The sequence below is a fragment of the Meleagris gallopavo genome, chromosome Z (assembly GCF_905368555.1).
Source record: "Meleagris gallopavo chromosome Z, MGAL_WU_HG_1.1, whole genome shotgun sequence".
Taxonomy (NCBI): Eukaryota; Metazoa; Chordata; class Aves; order Galliformes; family Phasianidae; genus Meleagris; species Meleagris gallopavo.
Genome location: NC_139435.1, coordinates 51,676,759 through 51,698,139, shown reverse-complemented (window position 1 = coordinate 51,698,139; position 21,381 = coordinate 51,676,759). Strand labels below are relative to the sequence as shown.

General features: G+C 38.0%; 1 protein-coding gene across 1 annotated transcript in view; it reads right to left on the bottom strand.

Moving 5' to 3' along the window:
* Positions 1 to 21,381, bottom strand: part of FBN2 (fibrillin 2) — a 167,873-nt gene that overhangs the window by 64,677 nt on the left and 81,815 nt on the right. Inside the window, exons 18-20 of the mRNA XM_085213340.1 lie at positions 17,589 to 17,714; positions 14,124 to 14,249; positions 4,750 to 4,869 (exon numbers count right to left, since the gene is read on the bottom strand). Of these exons, the coding sequence (XP_085069466.1) occupies positions 4,750 to 4,869; positions 14,124 to 14,249; positions 17,589 to 17,714 (372 nt within the window). The remainder of the gene's footprint in view (positions 1 to 4,749; positions 4,870 to 14,123; positions 14,250 to 17,588; positions 17,715 to 21,381) is intronic.

The window sequence follows — 21,381 nt, the reverse complement described above, 5'->3', positions numbered from 1 at the left end:
CTTTTCTTTAAAAAACTTGAACTTTTTTACAAAACTATTATTAGAAAATTATACAGAATGCTGAGAGCACAACCATTCTTTGAGTAAGATAACAGAAAAAGAAAAGCTAGTGCAAGAATGCTCGTGGAAGCAGTTCTAGAAACTGGAAAACTTACTTCATGAACAATCAATTGTAAGAGTCATATTTAGATTACTGTTGGTCTCAAAAAATGTAGGGTACAAGGTTACAAATCAATGAAGGACAAAGAATCATGGAAAAAATCATTTTTTCTAATCCTTAATCAGCCTTTATCCAACAATTAACACTAGGGATAACATTACAAGACCAAAGGAAGACATAACTTATGAAGTGACTACCTGGATCTGCTCTTGACTTACTATGGGATGGGTGTGTGCTTTCTCATCAAACGTCCCAAATTCAGGTCCTTGAGACAGGGAGGGTGAAAGTCTCTTTAACTATCATAGAATCACCAAGAAAAGATCCACAAGTTCACCCAGTCCAACCATCCACGCATCACCAATAGCTCTCAATAAACCATGTCCCTCATCACAATGTCTAAACATCCCTTGAACACCTCCAGGGTCAGTGACTCTTACTACCTCCCTGGGCAGCCCATTCCAGTGCCCGGCCACTCTTCTAGAGAAGTAGTACTTCCTAACGTCTAGCCTAAATCTCCCCTGGCACAGCTTGAAGCCATTCCCTCTAGTCCTATCACCAGTTACACAAGGGAAGAGGCTGACCCTCAGCTCACTACAACCTCCCTTCAGTTAGTTGTAGAGAGCAATAAGGTCTCCTCTGAGCCTCCTCTTCTCCAGACTGAACAATCCCAGCTCCTTCAGCCACTCCTCATAAGGCCTGTGCTCCAGACCCTCAGCTTTGTTGCCCTTCTTTGAACCCACTCCAGGGCCTCAATATCTTTCTTGCAGTGAGGGGCCCAAAACTGGACAAATACTTGAGGTGCGGCCTCACCAGAGCTGAGTACAGGGGCACAATCACTGCCCTGTTCCTGCTGGCAGCACCATTTCTGATGCAAGCCAGGATGCCATTGGCCTTCTTGGCCACCCGAGCACACTGCTGGCTCATGTTCAGCCGAGCACCAATCAGTACTCCCAGGTCCATTTCCTCTATGCAGTCTTCCAGCCACTCCACCCCAAGCCTGTAGCACTGCCTGGGGTTATTGCGGCCAAAGTGCAGGACCCGGCATTTGGCCTTGTTGAAGCTCATCTCATTGGTTTCAGCCCAACTATCCAGCCTGTCCAGATCCCTCTGTAGAGCCTTGCTACCCCCAGGCAGATCGACACCTCCAGCCAACTTGGTGTCATCTGCAAACTTACTGAGGGTGCACTCAATGCCCTCATCCAGCTTGTCAGTAAAGATATTGAAGAGGACAGGCCTCAGCACTGACCACTGGGGAACATCACTTCTGACCAGAGCCAGCTGGATTTAGCTCCATTCACCACCACTCTCTGGGTCCGGCCCTCTATCTATCTCATGCTATACCCAGCTTGCTGGCCTTACGTTGATATACCTGCTTTATTTTGTCGAAATGTAGATGTTTATATTGCTTCATTCATTAGCAATTACTTGAGCATGATATTACACATTTTTAGTAGCCAGCTTTACACGATCAAAAAGTCAAAATAATATCTCAAAAAATAATTTAACCTATACATATTAGCAGACGACTTTCTTCATACCAGCTGCATCTGCATTATCCTGCTGAAGTCTGCTTGTCTCATCTTTTTTCAGGTTGTGAATTAATTTCCTTTATTTTACACAACCTCTCTTGTCCAGACAAAATTTACAAAGGGCAGTCACTGTGACTTTTGCTTTGGTGAAAAAAAATATTTATTATTCAGCATCAAAGCATTCCTTCTGCTGCTTGCATCTCTTTGATTCTGACTTGAAGAATATATGCATACTACAGGCAGATGGCAGCCTACAGGCTGTGTGCTATATGAATTCCAAAAACACTGACTAAATGTGCATTAAAATCATATATTGAATGTATATTTCAAACAGCACAAATGGCAGTACCTCCACTATACAAGCAATTCCCAAAATAGCAATGCAGCAGTGGTAAAAGCAACAGATGTATTTCAAAACAGTTCTATTTCTTTCCTCCTTTAAAATAGGAGTAGCCTTAATACCACAGACAGAGTTATAAAGCAAAACAAATGCATAATATATCAACTTTCTCGCTGAAAGTTTTTACTGTAAAGGCTAAACTAACAACCCTAATTTGCTGGAAGTTTGAGCCAAATGTTGTGACTTGAATTCTTGCTCTTACTGCAGCAAGTCATTTTCCCTCTGCACAAGGAAGTTGATAGAAAGAGACAAATGACTTATATCTTAGCAGAATTTCCACACGCAATACAGATGCAAATGGCTCAAGACATGTGGCTCTTCAGCATTGAGGCTGAGCAGATCAGGCAAAGGAACCAGAAGAAACAACAGACTTAGGTTTTGTCTTCACAAACTGAGAAGAGAACATGTGCCAGCCATGAAGCTTCTCAATACAAGGATTGTCATTTGGTCTGACCTGAGTCCATGAGATAACAATGAAAACTAGAAGTAAGACAAATTAGCAACACATACAAAAGCAACATGTAAAAATAAAATTATCAGTGCTGTTAAACACTTTTCCTTCTAATTTTTGCTGTCCTTTGTTTTTTACTGCAAATATGTGTGACAATCTTAAGTTCAAACTTTCATAATCATCATGAAAGAAAGAAAAAATATTCTTACAACATAGCTGTGGTTCTGGTTCTGACAAGAGAGAAAATCTGAAATTAAGGCAAAATTGGAAAGGCCTCAGAATTAAACTGATGCTACCTTACTTTGATCATTCTTAAGAAGAATACAACACATATCCAAACAAGAACAGCATTTCAGTCAAACACATCCTTACTGGAATATGCTTTTTGTATCTGATGCGACAGTAATTAGTGCAAATTAAAGTAAACTGATAAAAACAACTTTCCCTACTGTAGAGATTTAAAACAGCTTACATTTGATGAGTGCAAGTTTTTCACACCAAACACAACCTGTAATCTCAAACCCTTAATTACCTTCCAGTCTACCCTTCTCCCATCACTACCAATTCCAGTGGAAGTTTTGCCAAGGTAGAAAAACATAAATTGATTCTAACTGTATAAAAATATATTTCTTACATGAGCTGTACTGACACTTCTGTCTTGACATATTCTTACTTGTAGTACAGAAAACTCTTCCAGAGAGAATGCTGATCAACAAGAACAAGTAACAAGTAGGCTACAGAATAAGGTGGGACCTATCCTTCCCTTTTTATTTGACTATTCAAATATTTATATTATTTATTTTACATTATTTAAAATACTACTCAGCCTATATAGTACCTCACACTCAAGCCAATTTTCCCAGTGGAAACAATTTGCAAAGTAAATCAGAAACACTATTATAATTAAGCCCTTAATGAACTTAGAATACCTTTGGATGCCAGAACACAACAAAATTAAAATAAGCACAGGCTAAAGTGGTCACGTCAAGATATCAGCACAGTGTGAAACGGAACAAGCAGAATACTAAACTGTATAGGTCAGAGGTGGTGGCAGTATCCCTAAAAACCTATGAGAAAGGCTAGGAGAAGGCTTAGGTGAAAAGTAATATTCACTTAAAAAAACAAATCAAGGCACAGATAGATGCCTTCATTAAATAGAAACTGCAGTTTTTACATTAAATTTCCAATCTTAAGAAAGTCTTGGCACGGCAAGAAAGTTGAATCAAGAACACCAGACAAATCTATCTTAAAATAAAAGAAACATTTAAACTTAGCATCATCTCATTGTTAATGACATTCCAATCCAAATTATCCAACATATCCTACAATAACTTCAATTATGTTACACAAATGGCAGCTTTTGAGCAACTGAGGAGTGCTGATGCGTCTAGCCCTTTGAATCTTCTTGGAAAGGCAAGAAAAGAAAAGAGAATAGCTTCCAGAGATAATGTGAATAACATCTTGCAGGCAACTGTTGCTGCTAGCTCTGATAAAATCTGTGCTATGCTCTGCTTTTTTTCAATGCAAAAGAAAACCTCAAAGGATGCTAACAGTATTTATGTTACATTATTTTTCTATACATATATGTCTTGCATAAATACACGAAACAATACTCATGTGTTCGCTCCAAAGACAGGGATCCTGACAAATTTTCATATGTTTTACTCTCCTTTAACAGCTTTCTACAATGGAGGTAAGGTATGAGATTGTGCTGTAAGGCAAACATCACTATTTCTTGGTAGGTAGGAAAAGTAATCTTCGCAGTTTAGGAAGAATACCATGAGCTCTAAAAGTCAGGAGCTTTCATATTACTATATGAGTAGATGTTGTTCCAGTTTTACTTTCTTGTCTCAAATCTAAAGAGGACAAAAAATTGAATGGGCATTTCAGCTTTACAATTTTTCAACTACTAGCCTTACTACCTTCAGTTTTACTCATATCTTATCTTTTGTAAGAATGACAATAATTCTTCAGCATTCCTCTGCTTCCATGGAAACAACTGTATTTGTATGGATTTGTTTGGCTTTATACAAGTATACATGAGGTCTACAACAGGGAGAAAATGAGCAAAATACATTAATATCTTGCTGATTTAATCAACGCTTTAAATGTTTATTTTTGATTTTGTTTGTTTTTAATTAGTAAGAAAAATAGATTAAAAAAAAAAAACAGCAACAGCAACAACAGCAAAACACAAGGGAAGACCCACCGATGCAGATCAGTCCTGTAGAGTCCAGCTTGCTGCCTGGTGAACATTCACAACTGAAAGATCCAAGATTGTTTCTGCAGGCGCCATTGACACACGGGCTGCTTTCACATTCATTTATATCTATAATCCAGAAAGTAAAAACACTGTTAGGACAGTAATGTGCTTCTGGGAAAAAAAAATAAAAAATAAGGAGTATCAGTGCTGCTGTGGATTGTTTTGCCAAGAAAGTCTGGTATATCTGTTTTTTTTCCTCCTTTCTTTTTTTCTTTGTCTGCCTGTCTTCCTGTCTGTCTTTTGAAGCATGACATGTAAAAGCCGAAGAGACAGACAGTTAGCATTTATGTGCATGAGTATAGGAGTGTATATTTTGAAAGCGTTAATTAAATGACTTTCCTACAAAGACAAGCGCTTCCAAGAACGTGGAATATAAAATTTTCCAGCATAAATTGTAATAGCCTTGTGAGAAATCAAAATTCTTTCTTCATGGAAAGCAATGCATCCCTAGCCACAACATGCTGTGCACAAACAAAAGTCTTATTGTTTCTGTCATTTATGGCTCCATAAGGCTTTGGAAGAATTAAGAAAACCCTGTCAGAATCAAAATATTCCAATGCTGGCTGCAATTCTCTAGTTCTGGAAAGTATTCAAGAAATAGGAGTTGAAACTTGTGTAGCGTAAATGGTACTTTCCACTATCCCCTAACTCCTTCTATTTATTGCCTATATGAGTTTTTTAAGCTGGCTCATATAAAAGAATAGGACCCCTGCAGACATTATTTACTGCGTTTTTTGTTGTTTTTTTTTTTTTTTAAGTGAAATCAATTTTAAGATTAAAACAATACCAGCAAATTTTTTCAAAGAACAGTTGCAGATGCATATCCACCACTTCTTCCTAAACTCAATCAGTTCAATTTTTTTAATCTGGGTCTCTAATCAAGTCACACATTCTAATCTAACCAGACAGTTTCTCTGGCATACCTGAAATAAAACTGCTAATGCATACTTATGTTTGCTAGTACTGTCCAAGGAATAATGTCATACTGATACACAAAAAGAGTGTGATATAAATTAATTATAAATTAACACAGGATGTATTAAGCACCAGTAACATTAATAGTATCAACAGACTGTAGCACCCTGCTCATTGGTCAGAAATCATGCAAAAGGTACCATTTGCTATTCAAGCTCCCATTTCACTAGACCCGGAGGAAGATTCAATGAAGGAATCTTGAGAGACTTATGGGGTTGTAGGAATAGCTTAGAATACTCACAAAAGGATATATATGGGAGGAGGAGGAAAGAAACAAAAAGACTGAAAATACTCAGAAATGCTTAGGAAACTTAGTCATCTCCCTCTTCACATCCAAACCAAGAACCTAATTGAAGGGCCAATTTTCAAGGTTCCTTCACTTAGTGGAATTACTTGCCTACAAACAGTAAATAGACTTGTCTTTGAATGACAGCAAGTTTTTTGAGCAGCGAAAGAGTAAAATCTACTCTCAGTCTTGTGTGTTACACAGATGCAGACACGAGATCCAGGAGGCTTTACCATATCAAGGAAGTGTGTTCAAGGACTGCCTATACAGGGCTAACTGCTGTACTAATCCCGAGCTGCTAAATCCCATGCTACCAATAATGCTGTCCCTGCATTGCTCCTCCAGAGGTGCCAGTCCCAAACAGGCATCTGCCTGATGCCAAAACAGGCATAGCTTCCACTTTTCTTTGCAGACAGCTTGCTTAAATAAAGTTGGTTGCGTTATCTCAGGTTTTATTTTAACAGATCACAGCCCACTCCAGCTTGCGAAGAGTACAACAACAGTGTAGGCAAGCACATAGGGCCAGGACAGGTTTGGCACCGGTTGTGTACCAACACTGCAGGGAGGTAATCATGTAGATCTGCAGAAGCCAGATAGTTTGTGCAGAGCAAGTGCTAAGCACCCCTGTATCCCAGCTGGCAATGTGGAAAACGTTTATCTGCTCTGCATCCCTTCCCCTCCCCGTAAATACATTTTATACTTTATTACCTAAAGTTTTACAATCCAGGGTACGTTTCCTGCCTCCTAGTCTCCCTATCTTTTCCTAGCCAGCAATACCTGGTAGCAGAGAGTAATGTCTGCTGCTTTCACAGGGAAAACAAATATTCCCAAGATTAGAAATAGATCACAATGAGGCATAAAGATCATCTTTAAAGTGCACTATATGTTGAATAGCTCTCAGTACAGAGGGAGAAAGAAAGGGAAAGTGGACTATACATAAGATACACACAGTTGCTCCCAGTCAAAAGTATCGACATGTCACCATCACTTGCACTGCAAGAACAAGGGGACATCCAGTGAAGCTAGCTGGTAGCCACACAACTAAAGAAACAATTATTTACACAATGAGTTGAGAAATTGGAAAACCTCTTCCTGGGATGTTGAAAACTTTAATGAATCAACATCAATCTGGACAACTTATTGAAGAGAAATTCATAGACATTTATTAATGGAAAGATCCTACTTTGAAATCACAGCAATTCAGAGAGTATTTCTGGAAAGTAATGCTGTGTACTTGCTCTATTTTAGTTAACACTGGGCCAGAGGGATCTTTGATCAGTCTCTGCGTTTATGTTTCTGCTTTTGTGCTGGTGTGCTTATCTGTCCAGTTCAGTGCTCTTCCCTGTTCACCTAAGGCAGGAACTTCAGAGAAGTTACCACAATGGACCAGGCACAACCAACCTCATGGAAATTTTGGAGCTTTTGCACACAAAGAATATAGTACATCTCCACTGAGTACATGCAAAATTAGATTTCTAACTTAGCCAAATATGAGCACAATTTCAGAGTAAAGGGGGAAAAAAACAGCTGAAGAACTACAAGCTGCAGTAGCATAGAGGAGCAATTGTTTTTTAAAGAAGAGGTCACAATATTTCCATGTTTCTCAATACAAAGATCAACATTTTCTTACTAGCTAATCGTTCTTGGAAATAAAGTGTTTTGTCTGATAGTTTTTTTAAAGGTACATTAGAAGTCTGAGTCAGAGATCCAGCAAGGAAAATTGCAGGTAAAATGCTTCAAGTCTGCCTAAAAACGTTACAGATGAAAGCAGGAGATTTTCATGGAAAGTGTCACATGATTTTTACAGTTGTCAGCCCCACCACACACACACCTGCACATACAGCACCAGTGTGTAAGACAAAACACTACACTGAGCAGAAAGTAGTACTGCTACTATCTAAGACATTATTTTAATAATACTCAGAATATAAAAAACGCATAAAACTTAGGATAATTCACATTTATAAATTTAAAATGTATCAGGTTATTACACCTATCTTTAATTCTCCCCGAGAATTAAAAAGTTACATTTATAATCAATTTTTTTCTAGAAAAATACATCTCTGCTTTTGGTTTTCACACTTAACAAGAAACTCAAATCTATGAAAAAATGGCTGAGAACCATACATGAAAGTCAGCATCCCCAAAACTGAAAGATACAAGAATAAATGGAAATGGAGAGGAGAAAAGCATCTATAGGTTTATTGGTTATATTCTTTACTCTCTGGTAAAAGACAAAGAATCAAACTGAGCAACCAGCTGATCAAAAATGTAGAAGAATAGGAAGATCTACACCTGTTTACTGTCAGTGCCAGCCACTCCCTGATCCTTCAGACAAATGTTCACATTCCCATCTCTGGGCTGAAAATGGCAAAAGCACATAACCAAGATCAGGTGATGGACTTTGTCTCACAGAGTCATGCTTTTCCTTATTTTATTTTGCCCTGATGCAGATGAAGGAATACTCATCCCATGCCATTTCTCTCCATGGGTTAGAAATATGGAGAACAGATTTCAATGAGGATGAGGTTATGCATTTCTGGAGGCATTAACTTCTAGCTGTTTCCAAAATGATCTTGTGACTGTGCTTCAGGCCCCCAAACTTGAAAAATTTGTTTGTTATGTTCTGCATGTGATATGCTTCAGCTCCATGTTAGCAAAAATCAACCAACGAAACGGAACAGAAAGAAACAAAAACCAAACCAACAACTCCCCAACCCCTGTGCTTTCGAGTACTCAGAGGCTTATAATATTTTCCTGACTACTTCTCAAAACCACCATTCAGAAAAAAAAGAAAAACTGAAGGATGAACGTACTTCACCAACAGTGCTCTACTGAATCAGGACAAAGAAGTATCATAAGCACAGTATAAACAAACTCCAAAGACTGTTTCCATAAACCTTCTTTTAACAACACTAAGTGGCATTTCAAAAAAAAAAGCAAGTAAAATATTTGATTTTAAATACTGTTTTATATTTTAGAATAAAAAGCAAATGTATGAAAATATTTACTTCTTTTTTTTTATTTAAAGACTTTTTGCTTAAGAGGAATGAGTGTACATTGTAAATGTCATAGAAACAAAAATTGAAACAGTTCGCTGTACATTCCTGGAAATAAACTTCAAAGCACATCTGGTTTACGTTTAACTAGTTATGTCACTGGAAACACAATCTAAACCACAGAGCTTGTTGTAAAAATCTCTACTTTCACAGACTCTGAAGACTCAAACAACTCCTATACTCTCTGGAACAAATTGATAAAAAATTTCAATTCAACTATAACTGAAAACAGTAAATGTTTCATTGTTTTATCACAGTTACTGATGATAGTTATATTAATTAAAAATATACTGGTGAGTAGTAAGCATCAGAGCATTTTCAGAACGCAACGTAAAGCTTCTGTCTTTTTTCTAGAACTAGTGAACCTGTAACTCCAAACTGGATGACTAAATGTCCATTTGAAAGCAGAATTTAGACAAAAAAGAGATGAATATATTCCTTAAATTGCCAACCCACTCAACTTTAGAATACATTTAACAGGTTTTATAGAGAGTTTTATGCCAAACCACTCCTGAATCTTTTTTTGCCTGATCAGCTAAATCTAAACTTCAGTTTAACTTCCTTCAATTCCATCTTATCCAAGCTGGTGATGATAAATTCTTCACAACCTGTGTATGCAATTTCATGCATATAAATGCACTGAAAGAAACTGGATATCCTTCCAAATCTGCCACACAGACAATAAAAAATTACAAGTATTTTAGAGTTGATTACACTAAAATAACTGTTCAAAAATAAAATATTCTTACAAATCTGAAGTTTTGGCTAAGGGTTGGTTCTTTGGTTTTGTCTTTTTGATTTTAAATGTTTTTTTTTTTTACATTAATAAAATATTTGATTATTTTAAATATTACTGTTGCATTTGTACCCAATCATGCAATCATTTCTCAGAATTCAGCAGATATATAGGATTATGAAAAAGAACAAAGGGAAACAACAACTGTTATTTCATGAAGGAAATAAACTCATTACAAGCATTCAAAAATATCTGACAAACATTTCCAGGTCAAAAAAGAAAACAAGCGATAAAGTGCATTAATTCATCTATCTCTAAACCAAGGAAATAATAAAGGCACAAAACAGAAACCTGAACAGCTGTACTTATGACTCTGAATGATCAACTCAGTCATTCCTCCTTCACAGCAGAATGGACTTTAACTTACGGATCGACCTCCTAATAAGGTGTTTGCATTTTCTATATTCAGGTTGACTTGAATTATGAAATGTCTCAGTACCTACATTACTAGCTGACTGTCACCAAGTAGTGTATTGTGTTATTCTGAACATATGACATGAGTTCCCTGTTCCTATTTTTATATGTGATCCCTGAACAGTTAATTTGGGAACTGCACATATATCCTTTGGATAAAAACTAAAAGAAGTCTCATATTCCTTAAAAAAGTGATCTAAGTTACTATTTAGAAATATCTGCCATCTATACTTTTACTAGAATCCTGTCTTCATAAAACATGCTTTAAACTCTTTCTAATCTTATATATAACCTGTTTAGATACTATGATTTTGCAGACAAAATCTGCTGGCAATGCTATCTAAAGAACTTCCCTGCTCCTCAGTGAACTGGACAAAATGTCCAGCATACAAGTAGTCAAAGGCACAAAGCCATGCTTTGTGAACAACTAATCTGCTGATGACTCGGGTTCAAAGTGGTATGGTAAGTGTGGTTACATCAGGTTGGCAGCTAGACAATAATGCGGTTTCGTGGAACTCCTTTTAGGGGCATTTCTCTAAGCATTGTCATCAGTGATTTGAATGCAGGACTTGAAGATAAACTACACATGTTCACTGATGACACTAAATTGGGATGAGCTCTTTACTCCTGTGGGAGTAGAGAGACTTTGCAAAAAAAATTGTGACAAATTAAAGGGCATAAAGTTAAGCAACAGCAACTGACAAATTCTCATAGATTCTACTCCTGTGACAGGTTAAATCTAGCTATACATGCAGACCTAGTGACAAGAGTTGGAGAGCAGCCTGCAGAAAGGGATCGGGGTTTTCTGGCTGAACATGAGCCAGCAGTGTAACCTGGAGCCTAAAGGGCCTAAAGGGCCAAATGTACCCTGGGAGCAGAGGACAGCGCTGAGCTCTGCTCCATGTGACAGCGACAAGGCCAGAGGGAACGGCATGGAGCTGTGTCAGGGGAGGGGCAGCTGGGGGACAGGGAAAGAGGGCGGTGGGCATAGAACGGGCTGCTGGAGTTCAAGGAGCGTTTGGACACTGTTCTCAGACACAGGTGCTGTGCGGAGCTGGAATGGGAGTTGATGATCCTAGTATGTCTCTTCCAACTCAGGATAATCTATAATTCTATGAATTATGAAATTTTATGATCCCCAAAACCTGTGCTAGCGGAAGATCTAACACAGGAATGGTGATGGAATAGTCACAAGAATGCCCAGAAGACAGAAAAGATCACTTTTTCCCTGTAGATGTTGTGGCCCAGTGCAGTCATGTTTCCGCACACTTTTTTGTTCAAAACCTTAGTCTTTTATTAATATTTCTGATACCATTACTATTGCTATTACTGTTAAAATACATATTTACTTTTTACATTTGAAAATCTGGATATACTACTACTTCAATAATTAAGCTATTTCCATTCTGGTATCTCATTGGTCTATCTTTTGCTCAATGTTATGCTTTGAAGTTGTTGGATTTTCCATTCTGATAATTAAAAGCACATGGAAAGCAATTTTCACTGCTAGAAATGTTTTTAGGCATGGAAACACAACATAAAGACAGACTCTGAAGACAATATCTCACACAGACATTGTGGATAGATATTAGGCATTAAGACAATTTAGCACAGCGTGCTATAAATCCATGGGAGCATGATAAAAGAAAATGCCTAACCTGAGCAAGTGCTGCTAATTTGTAACATACAAGAAGAGAAGAAATCTTAACTCTTAAAAGTGGCCTCTGAAACACACATGTACTGAAATATAAAGAAACATAATTCCTTTTGAATAGAAGGGGTGAAGAGGTGAATGATTTGATACTGTCAGAATTTAAACCATTTCATGAGATGCTTTGAGTGTAAACACATGTTCACTTTCTGAACAGTTGGAGACATTCAAAACGCTATTGCCCCCATGCTGCTTGCTTCCACTGCTCTGAAGAAAACTGGCAAAGGGCACATGAGCCTTCCTCACTGCTGCAGTGTTAAGTTAGCCCATTCAGCATATGCTGCGAATGAAATGTTTTAAGTTAACCTGACTGATCTTACACAGCAAGAATATTTTAAAGAGTGCTTCCACTTTCCATTCCGTATGTTTGTTTAGCTGCATGGAAGTAACTTGTGCCTGATAAGTAATAACAAGCAGCTGAGGACAATAATGTCTGCCATTATTCCAGGCAAATTTAGAAGATGATGCTGGTTTATATAGTACATATTCCAGACAGATTGTACCTTCATCATCACTCACTCAAATGTACAATTATTTATTATAAAAACTTCCTAATCATAATAATATAATGCAAAAAATAATATATATTTTTTAAAATAATGCAAAAAATCTAGTGATATATTGCTGCTCTGAATACTAATTAAAAGTGAGACAAAAGCCAACACTTTCATTTCAACTCCCTTATTGCACAGCTTTGCTTAAAACTAAATAATAATTAAAAAACTAAATAATAATAACTAATAAATAAGTAAAATTTCTTATTAAAATTTGCTTGCCTTTACTAGAAAGACCAGTCTTTCTAGTATCCCACTTCCCACAAATCAAGCGGAAAAGTTGGAGCATAAAAGATGTACTCTTCTGGACTAGAATCACTCCAGGGAACACTTAAGCAAACTGGACATTCATTAAGACCATGTGTCCAGATAGGATGCACTTGCAAGCAATGAGGGTACTGGCAAATGTTGTGGTGAGGATACTTTATATAATCTTTGCTTGGTCATAAACCAAGCCTGGAAGGCTGTGTCCAGGTCTGGGCCCCGCAGTAGATGAGAGACAAGGGTATACTGAAGAGAGTCTAACTAAGCTCCAACGAGATGATGAAGGAACTGGAGCACATATCCTGTGAGGAAAGGCTGAGAGAGCTGTGACTGTTTAGCCTAAAGAAGAGAAGGTTCAGGTGGGATGTTATCAATGTGTATATTCAAAAGGACGGTTCAAAGAGGACAGAGACAGGCTCTTTTCAGTGGTGCTCAATGACAGGATAAGAAGCAATAGGCACAAACCAGAATATCAGTAAGCAATTCCATACTGTGCTGGTGACTGAATACTAGAACAGATTTCCCAAAGAAGTTGTTGAATCTCCTTCCTTGGAGATGTTTCAAAGCCATCTAGACATGGCAAAAGGCAACTTGCTCTGAATAGCCCTGCTTGAATCAGGAGGTTAGACAACATGACCTCCACCAGCAGTTCCCTGCAGTCACAATAATTTTGTGATTCTGTGTTCAGTTGCTGCAGTGTGACACTATCATTGCTCTAGCGTTGTGCATTAGTATGAAAACAAAAGCAATTTTGACTATAAGGTATGAATTTTGAGGAAAACAAAAGACAATTTTTTATCACCAGGCAGTAACATCCAGACCCAGGAACTCAACCGCATGCATATCAGAATGTGATCTACAATTAAAAATCATCATAGACTGATGGGAAAAAATGAAGAATCTCTTGTGATCAAAACATGCGGTTTTCCTTAAATTATAAACTTTATGTCATCACCGTATAATGAAAGGCAAGTATCTACTTGCTTTTATTTCATCTTCCACATATGTTGTCTAAAGAAAGGAAAACATTTTCATACAAAAATGAACTGATTACTTCGATAGAAATTCATTGACAAGACCCAACACACTAAAAGTACTGCAGAAAAATTACAAGAGGAATGCTTTATGCCATACCTTAGTGCTCTTGCTCTTGCTCTTGTCTCCAGTCTGAATGGTTTTTAATCAGTTAACTTTAATGCTATGTAAGCAATAAAAGCAAATAAAATAAAGCAATAAAATTAACAATTTGTAGATTTCTCACCTTCACACGTGTCTGTCTCAGTGCTGAACACATAGCCCTTTGGACAAGTGCAGCTATAACTTCCAGGAGTGTTTCGACACAGGCCATTATCACACAGCAGCCCATTCACTGAACATTCATCAATGTCTGCAACAGATGAGTTAATATCAGTAAGATCAAATGCCACAAAATGCCTTCATCTCTCTAACAAGCCCCCGTTGCATTCTACAGCAACAATTAGGTTACCAGATGTGCTTTTTCCTACAATGACTAATTTCCTACAGTGAAAAATGCCAATCCTTTTTTTCAAAAATCTAAACCATTTTCAGATTCTTTTTTACCAAAGTTTTAAAAATTTTCAATAGCAGTCCTTAAAAACAATTGATGGGTAGTCTTAAACAATATTCCTGTGCTCCTGGAATGACCCTAATAATCTAATTGTATGACTATATCATCTTCAAAGGACCTTTATCAGTTTTCTGTCTTCTTTTTTTTAAGATACGTAAGTAAAGGCTTGTTAGACTACTATTCTAATCCTCTTTTATAGTAAAAAAAAAAAAAGGATTTGAAATCCATTAAATCAATATGTGTTTAAATAGTTCATGTATGGTACACATCTTAGATTACATATACATACCACTAGAGTAGGTGTGTATCATATATCAGGAAAAAAAAACTATGATTAAGACTAGAATAGGAAGCATACTCAATAAGAAAAACCCATCAAATAATATCAGTGCCTGAGCCCCCTTTAGATTAAGAATAGCTATAAAAAATAAATCAAACTTCATGTCCAAATTATTAAAATATTAAGTGTAAAAATCATAATTTTAAATGACTTTCCTTTAATTCCTAACACATTTCACAAATACTAAGTTTATAAAAGGATAAACTGTGATAAGTCTGATGTTTTCTCCAGTTGCATTTCCTAAAGTCAAAATTGCAGCTGATTAAGAGATTTTAGAGAGTTTAAGTTTAAAATAAAGAAGAAAAAAAGAAAGCACAATAAATACAATCTCAAGGCTCTTAATTCCCCAACAACATCAGATTTTGCAACTCATGCCTATAAATTCCATTAGACTTCAGGCAATGCAGCCTTAATTTCCCCAAATAATACATACAGAATTTAAGTTTTGCAGCCGCAAAGAAGATCCTCAACTTACTGATCCTTAATCTGACCTCATATAATTTCAACTAATTAGAAGAGGATGGACTTGGAATTGAAGTTTTCCAAGGGAGCAAATTTTTAATTTTGAACTTGTTGTCATATGCCCTTTTACTTGAACTATCAGTGTTACAAAAGTATTATTTCTTAGGGTCTTGCAGTTAAACTTCAGATGTGGACTTCCACCTATTGTGACATGCAATGTAAAAACACAGAATAATGTGGCTCCTGATTATTTTAATTTCTCAGCTTATTTTAATTTGTATAATTAACTAAAACATTTCAACTTTTAATTTGAATATTCATAAATTATTTTGTGCAAAAATTCTCACATCTAAGAATAAAAGCATCCCCACAGTGAGCATGCTGCATTTTTACTTATATAATTAAAAAGATACATTCCTATACCAGCAGTCACAGAATCCCAATGTAACTAGATAAATAACACTTCTTTCCCTGAAAACAATTTCTAAAAAGAATATTATAGGAAGTATTTTAAGAATTAAAAATTTTAAGAATGAGAAGTATTGTGAAGTACTGTATTTCCTGTCAAAAGGTCATATTTAGGGCCTTCAGAAAGGAAGTAGCTGCAAAATTTCTTAAATCAAGGAAATGAAAAGAAACACTTTGGCTACTTCATGTTCCTAGGTTGGAATGTTCAATATTAAAATTATTCCACACTTAATAGTTCAGGTTTTCTCCATCAAAAATGCTGCAGTTTTGTTGTCCACAAATACCAATGACAGATCAGTAAACTTTAAGTGTCAGGAACAGTAATTCCTCCAAATAAATCTATCATGGTAGGATGAGATTTAAGACTTTCCAATGATTTCAGGAAGATTTCCATTAGTCTTTAATAAAAGCTTAAGTTTTGTGTTAAAAACTGCAAGACTATAATAGGATTATAAGCACTACTACTGCAAAATGTACTTGTGGTATATACTTTTTTTTTAATATAAGAATTCCCAAATAAATTAAAAAAAAGCAAACATGATCATATAGAAACATGAGGAGGAGCATTAATTCTCCAGACTCTGAAATGTGTAATGCTAGGCCTTTTCCAGTGGGTACTGCCAAACACTTACAGAAAATGTACCTAGATATTGCAACAATACTCTATCTAAACCAAACTGCAAAAAACCTGACAACTGAAGGTCTCTTAATTAAAAAATCTCACTCCTGTGATTCTGGTGGCGACCTAAAATAAATATGAGGACTGCTCCAAAAGTAATGCCTCCTACTTTATTATGTTGGCCCACAACATCAAAGGCAGACATTGGCAGTATGGCAGAAGGGATTGAACCTTCCCAACAACGTTGTTGCTGTGCAACAGATAGCAGCAGAGGCAGTCTAACTGAACAGTGTCTGACATGGAAGTGTGGATGAAGCGAAAGCGTATCAATGAATTCCTCAGTGTGGGAAAAAATGGCACCTCACTCTCACAGTGAGGCAGTAGGTGGTGCATTTCACCAGTGCTAACAGTGAAAATGGGTCTCCTCTGCTTGTGCAGATTTTCATGAGTATGGCATGCAGTCTTTGGATCCTCACTGGCAAAAATGCATAGCTAATGGTGGTGAAAACAGCATTCTGTAGGTGAGAATTTCCTCTATCAAATAGTATTTTTTTTTTTTTTTTGTATCTGTTGTAGCCGCCGTGAAATACACCAGAGGCATTACACTCAAGGCAACCAATATATTTTGAAAAACTAGTGTTAGACTTGTACCTACTAGCCAGTTATGACTTGGTAAATTGCAGGACTGGTTAACTTTACTCTCCTGAAAGCTTTCACAAATTAGAGTACTCAGCATGCATCAATTAATCCTACTGTACTTGTTGTACTTGCAACCTAGGGACATCACAAATTACTGCACAGATTGTGCTCCTAGACCACCAGATACTGTTCATCTGTTACATCTGTTACATTTTATTATGCAAAACCATGACTTTCAGTTCTTGGCAACTTATCATCCGGTCTTGAAAGTGTCACATTTGAAATGCTATTGTACAACAGAATATAATATAAACTGATCCACGCTTTTGAGAAAAACAAATCCAAACCTGCAATGATATCTCATGCCTACACATCCCAAACAAATGGTCTTAAAAAAAATCATCAAACCTCTGCCAAATATCAGAAAAAGACAGCAGTAAAAATACTGGCTGTGGAATTACCAGGGAAGATTGGATCAATAGAAATGTTTTGTTTTCAGTGTAGCTGTAAAAACATATTTGTCTCCTTGCAACCCATGTTCTATCAATTCAAATTATCATCAACATGGTGATGAATTATTCAACATTTATAACAAAAGAGAGCAACTTACCCACACAGTTCCTTCCAGAAGGATCAGGCTCATAGCCACTGTTACAGTTACAACGATAGCTGCCACGTAGGTTTTCACAAATGCCATTTGAGCAAATGTCAGGATCCAATGCACATTCATTAATATCTGCATTAACAGAAGATAAGACAAGACATCGGAAAGTATGAAAAACCTGACTAAGTGATGTGGACAGAATCAAATTGAAGGGAGCATCTGACTCACTAGAAGTTGGGGCTGCTATTTAGAGCAGACAGGAGGGTGAAGGAAGCAATTATTTCCCTCCATTTGGCACAGATGACACCAAATCTGTGTCAAATAATGTGCTCAGTTTTGGGCCTCTCAATCCAAGAGATATATCAGTAGACTGGGGAGAATAACTCAAAGTTGCAAAGATTGTTAGAGGGGTGTAGCATATGATACATGAAAAGAGGTTGAATTAATTGGGTTTCTTTAGTGAGCAAGACCATGGTGACAGGGAGATATGATAGCAGTTCTCTCATAATTAAGATGGTTCCTGCATGATGGATGCCCTGCTTCCCTAAACCTCTAGGTGGGGACCAGGGCAGTAAATCCCCCCCCACTGTAAGGGCAGAGCAAGTCCAAGACCGCCTCATGAGACTGAGTGTGTACAAGTCCATGGGGACAGATCGCGTGCATCCCAGGGTTCTGAAGGAGCTGGCTGAGTTGGTTGCCAAGCTGCTCTCCATCATATTTGAAAAGTTGTGGCTTCAGGTGAGGTCCTGGATGACTGGAGGAAGGGTCAAGTCACTCCCATTTACAAGAAAGGGAGCAAGGAGGACCCGGGAACTAACAGGCCGGTGAGTCTCACCTCTGTGCCTGGGAAGATCATGGAACAGATCATCCTGGATGACATGCTTGATCACATGAGGAATGAGAGTGTGATCCGAGATAGCCAGCACGGCTTTACCAGGAGAAGGTCATGCTTAACCAATTTGGTGGCCTTCTATGATGGAGTATGGCATTGGTGGACAAGGGAAAGGTGACCGATGTAATTTACCTGGGCTTCAGCAAGGCCCCTGATATGGTCCCCCACCACATCTTTATCTCCAAATTGGAGGGACATGGATTTGATGGGTGGACCACTCGATGGATAAGAAATTGGTTAAAAGGCCACAGATTGTGGTGGTGATTAATGGTTCTGTGTCCAGGTGGAGGCCAGTAACAAGCGGTGTCCCCCACGGGTCTGTCTTGGGACCGGTGTTCTTTAACATCTTTATCAATGGCATCAACAATGGAATCGAGTGCATCCTCAGCCAGTTTGCTGATGACATCAAGCTGAGTGGTGCAGTTGACACGGTGGAAGGATGGGATGCCATTCAGAGGGAACGCAATAGACTCGAAAGGTGGGCCTGGGTAAACATAATGAGGTTCAACATGGCAAAGTGCAAGCTTTTGCACTTGGGCTGGAGGAATCCCAGGCATCTATACAGACTGGAAGGAGTAGTCCTTGAGAGCAGCCCTGCAGAGAAGGACCTGGGGGTCTTGATAGATAAAAAGCTTAACATGAGCCAGCAGTGTGTTCTTGCAGCTCAGAAAGCAAATGGTATCCTTGGCTCCATCAGAAGAGGGGTGGCCAGCAGGGACAGGGAGGTGATTGTCCCTCTCTACTTTGCTCTTGTGAGGCGCCATCTGGAGTACTGTGTCCAGGTCTGGAGCCCCCAGTACAAGAAAGACAGAGAACTGTTGGAGAGGGTCCAGAGGAGAGCCACAGGAATGATCAGGGGTCTGGAGCACCTCACCTATGAAGACAGGCTGAGGGAGCTGGGCTTGTTTAGTCTGAAGAAAAGAAGGCTGTGGGGTGACTTCATTGCAGCCTTTCAGTACCTAAAGGGAGCCTATAAACAGGAGGGGAGTCAACACTTTGAGAGGGTAGATAACAGCAGGACAAAGGGAAATGGTTTTAAATTGAGGGAGGGAAGATTTAGGTTGGATGTCAGAGGGAAGTTCTTTACAGAGAGAGAGTGGTGAGGTGCTGGAACAGTCTGCCCAGAGAGGTTGCGGATGCCCCGTCCATGGAGGAGTTCAAGCCCAGATTGGATGGGGCTTTGGGCAGCCTGGTCTGGTATTAAATGGGGAGGTTAGTGGTCCTGCCTGTGGCAGGGGGATGGGACATTCATGATCCTTAACGTCTCTTCCAACCTGGCCCATCCTGTGATTCTGCGATTCTGTCCCAGAGAAGATGGAACAAATCTATTGTCCGAGTTATACAATAAAAGGGCAAGAGACAACAGTTAAAAGTTACACCTGGGGAAATTTTAACTGAATGCTAGGCAAAGAATTCTTCCCCACAAGAGTGGTTAAGCACTAGAGTAAGCTGCTCAGAGGCTGTGGGAATTCCATCCTTGGAGATCTTCCAAATACAACTAGGCAGGTCCTTGAGAAACCTGATTCAACTTTGAAGTTAGCCCTGCTCTGAGCAGAATGCTAAAGTGGATGACCTGCAGGCATGCCTTCCACCCTAAATCAATAGAATGACTACATGTTTGTAAGAATACCTTGATGCAAAATACCAAGCCTGTGCACTCAATGCTTGTGGTTTGAGGATCTAGGTAAGAAGATATAATTTATTAGGTGATATAAATACATTTCCTAATACAGAACTAATGCATACATCAATACCACAGCATATTCAGACTTATAGAAATCACAATATTTATTGGAATTTTGAAATTTCTCTTGGATGGACAGAATAGGATGATGAATGAGATATATTCCCTAAATTTACAGTCCCATATAGAGTTTCTGCTGTAGTTGGAAAATTCCAGAATATTTATATGAACTATAAGAGCAGGAACAGGCTATTTTTAATATTTTTTTTTTACCTCTAAGGAAAAGAGGGGTTTTCAATACTAAGTTAAGTTCCCATACGGTAAGCCCATTACTTAAATAGTTCCCTTTCCAAACACTGGAAAAAACAGAAGGTATGCTGGTCTAGCTGTGACTTCATAAAAATATTGTTTTATATTTGTACAATTCATTTTTTTATAAAGGACATTTCCTCTAGAAACATAGTGCAGTTTAGATCAGGATATTCCCCGTAATTTACATATACTCTGAGATGTATTTGGAAAATATCTTTCAGTCTGGAGACAAGAAGGCTACAGGGAGACCTGAAAGCAGCCTCTTAGTATTCAAAGGAGGGCTATCAAAAGAAGGGGACAGACACTTTAGCAGGGGCTGCTGTGATAGGACAAGGGGAGATTGTTTAAAACAAAAGAGGGGAGAGTTAGACTGAATGTAAGGAAAAGGTAGTGAGGCACTGGCACAGGTTGCCCAAAGATGTGGTGGATGCCACATCCCTGGAAACATTCAAGGCCAGGCTGGACAGGGCTCTAAGCAACCTGATTGAACTGTAGATGCCCTTGTTCATTGCAAGAGAGTTGGGCTACATGACCTTTAAAGGTCTCTTCCAACTCAAACAATTCTATGATTCTAAAAGTTATGCTATACCTGGATTAAACTCAAAGATCTGAGACATCTGAACATTTCTTAAGAAAGTATAAAGTAATATAATATTTCAGCTTTATGTTTTCCTTAAAGCAGAAAGTTTTCTGTATTTTACTGGCCTTGTTTATATCTTGCAGGAAAACCACATTTCATGATTCTGTTTCTCCTTATGAAGTTAATAATAGAATCACAGAATATTCTGAGTTGGATGTGACCCAGAAGGATCATAGTGTCCAACTCCTCAAAGTTAATGCTTTTAGAAGGTCCAATCCCTCCTTTTACCTTTTATGTCGAATCAGACAGTAAAATCTTTGCCCTCATCAGT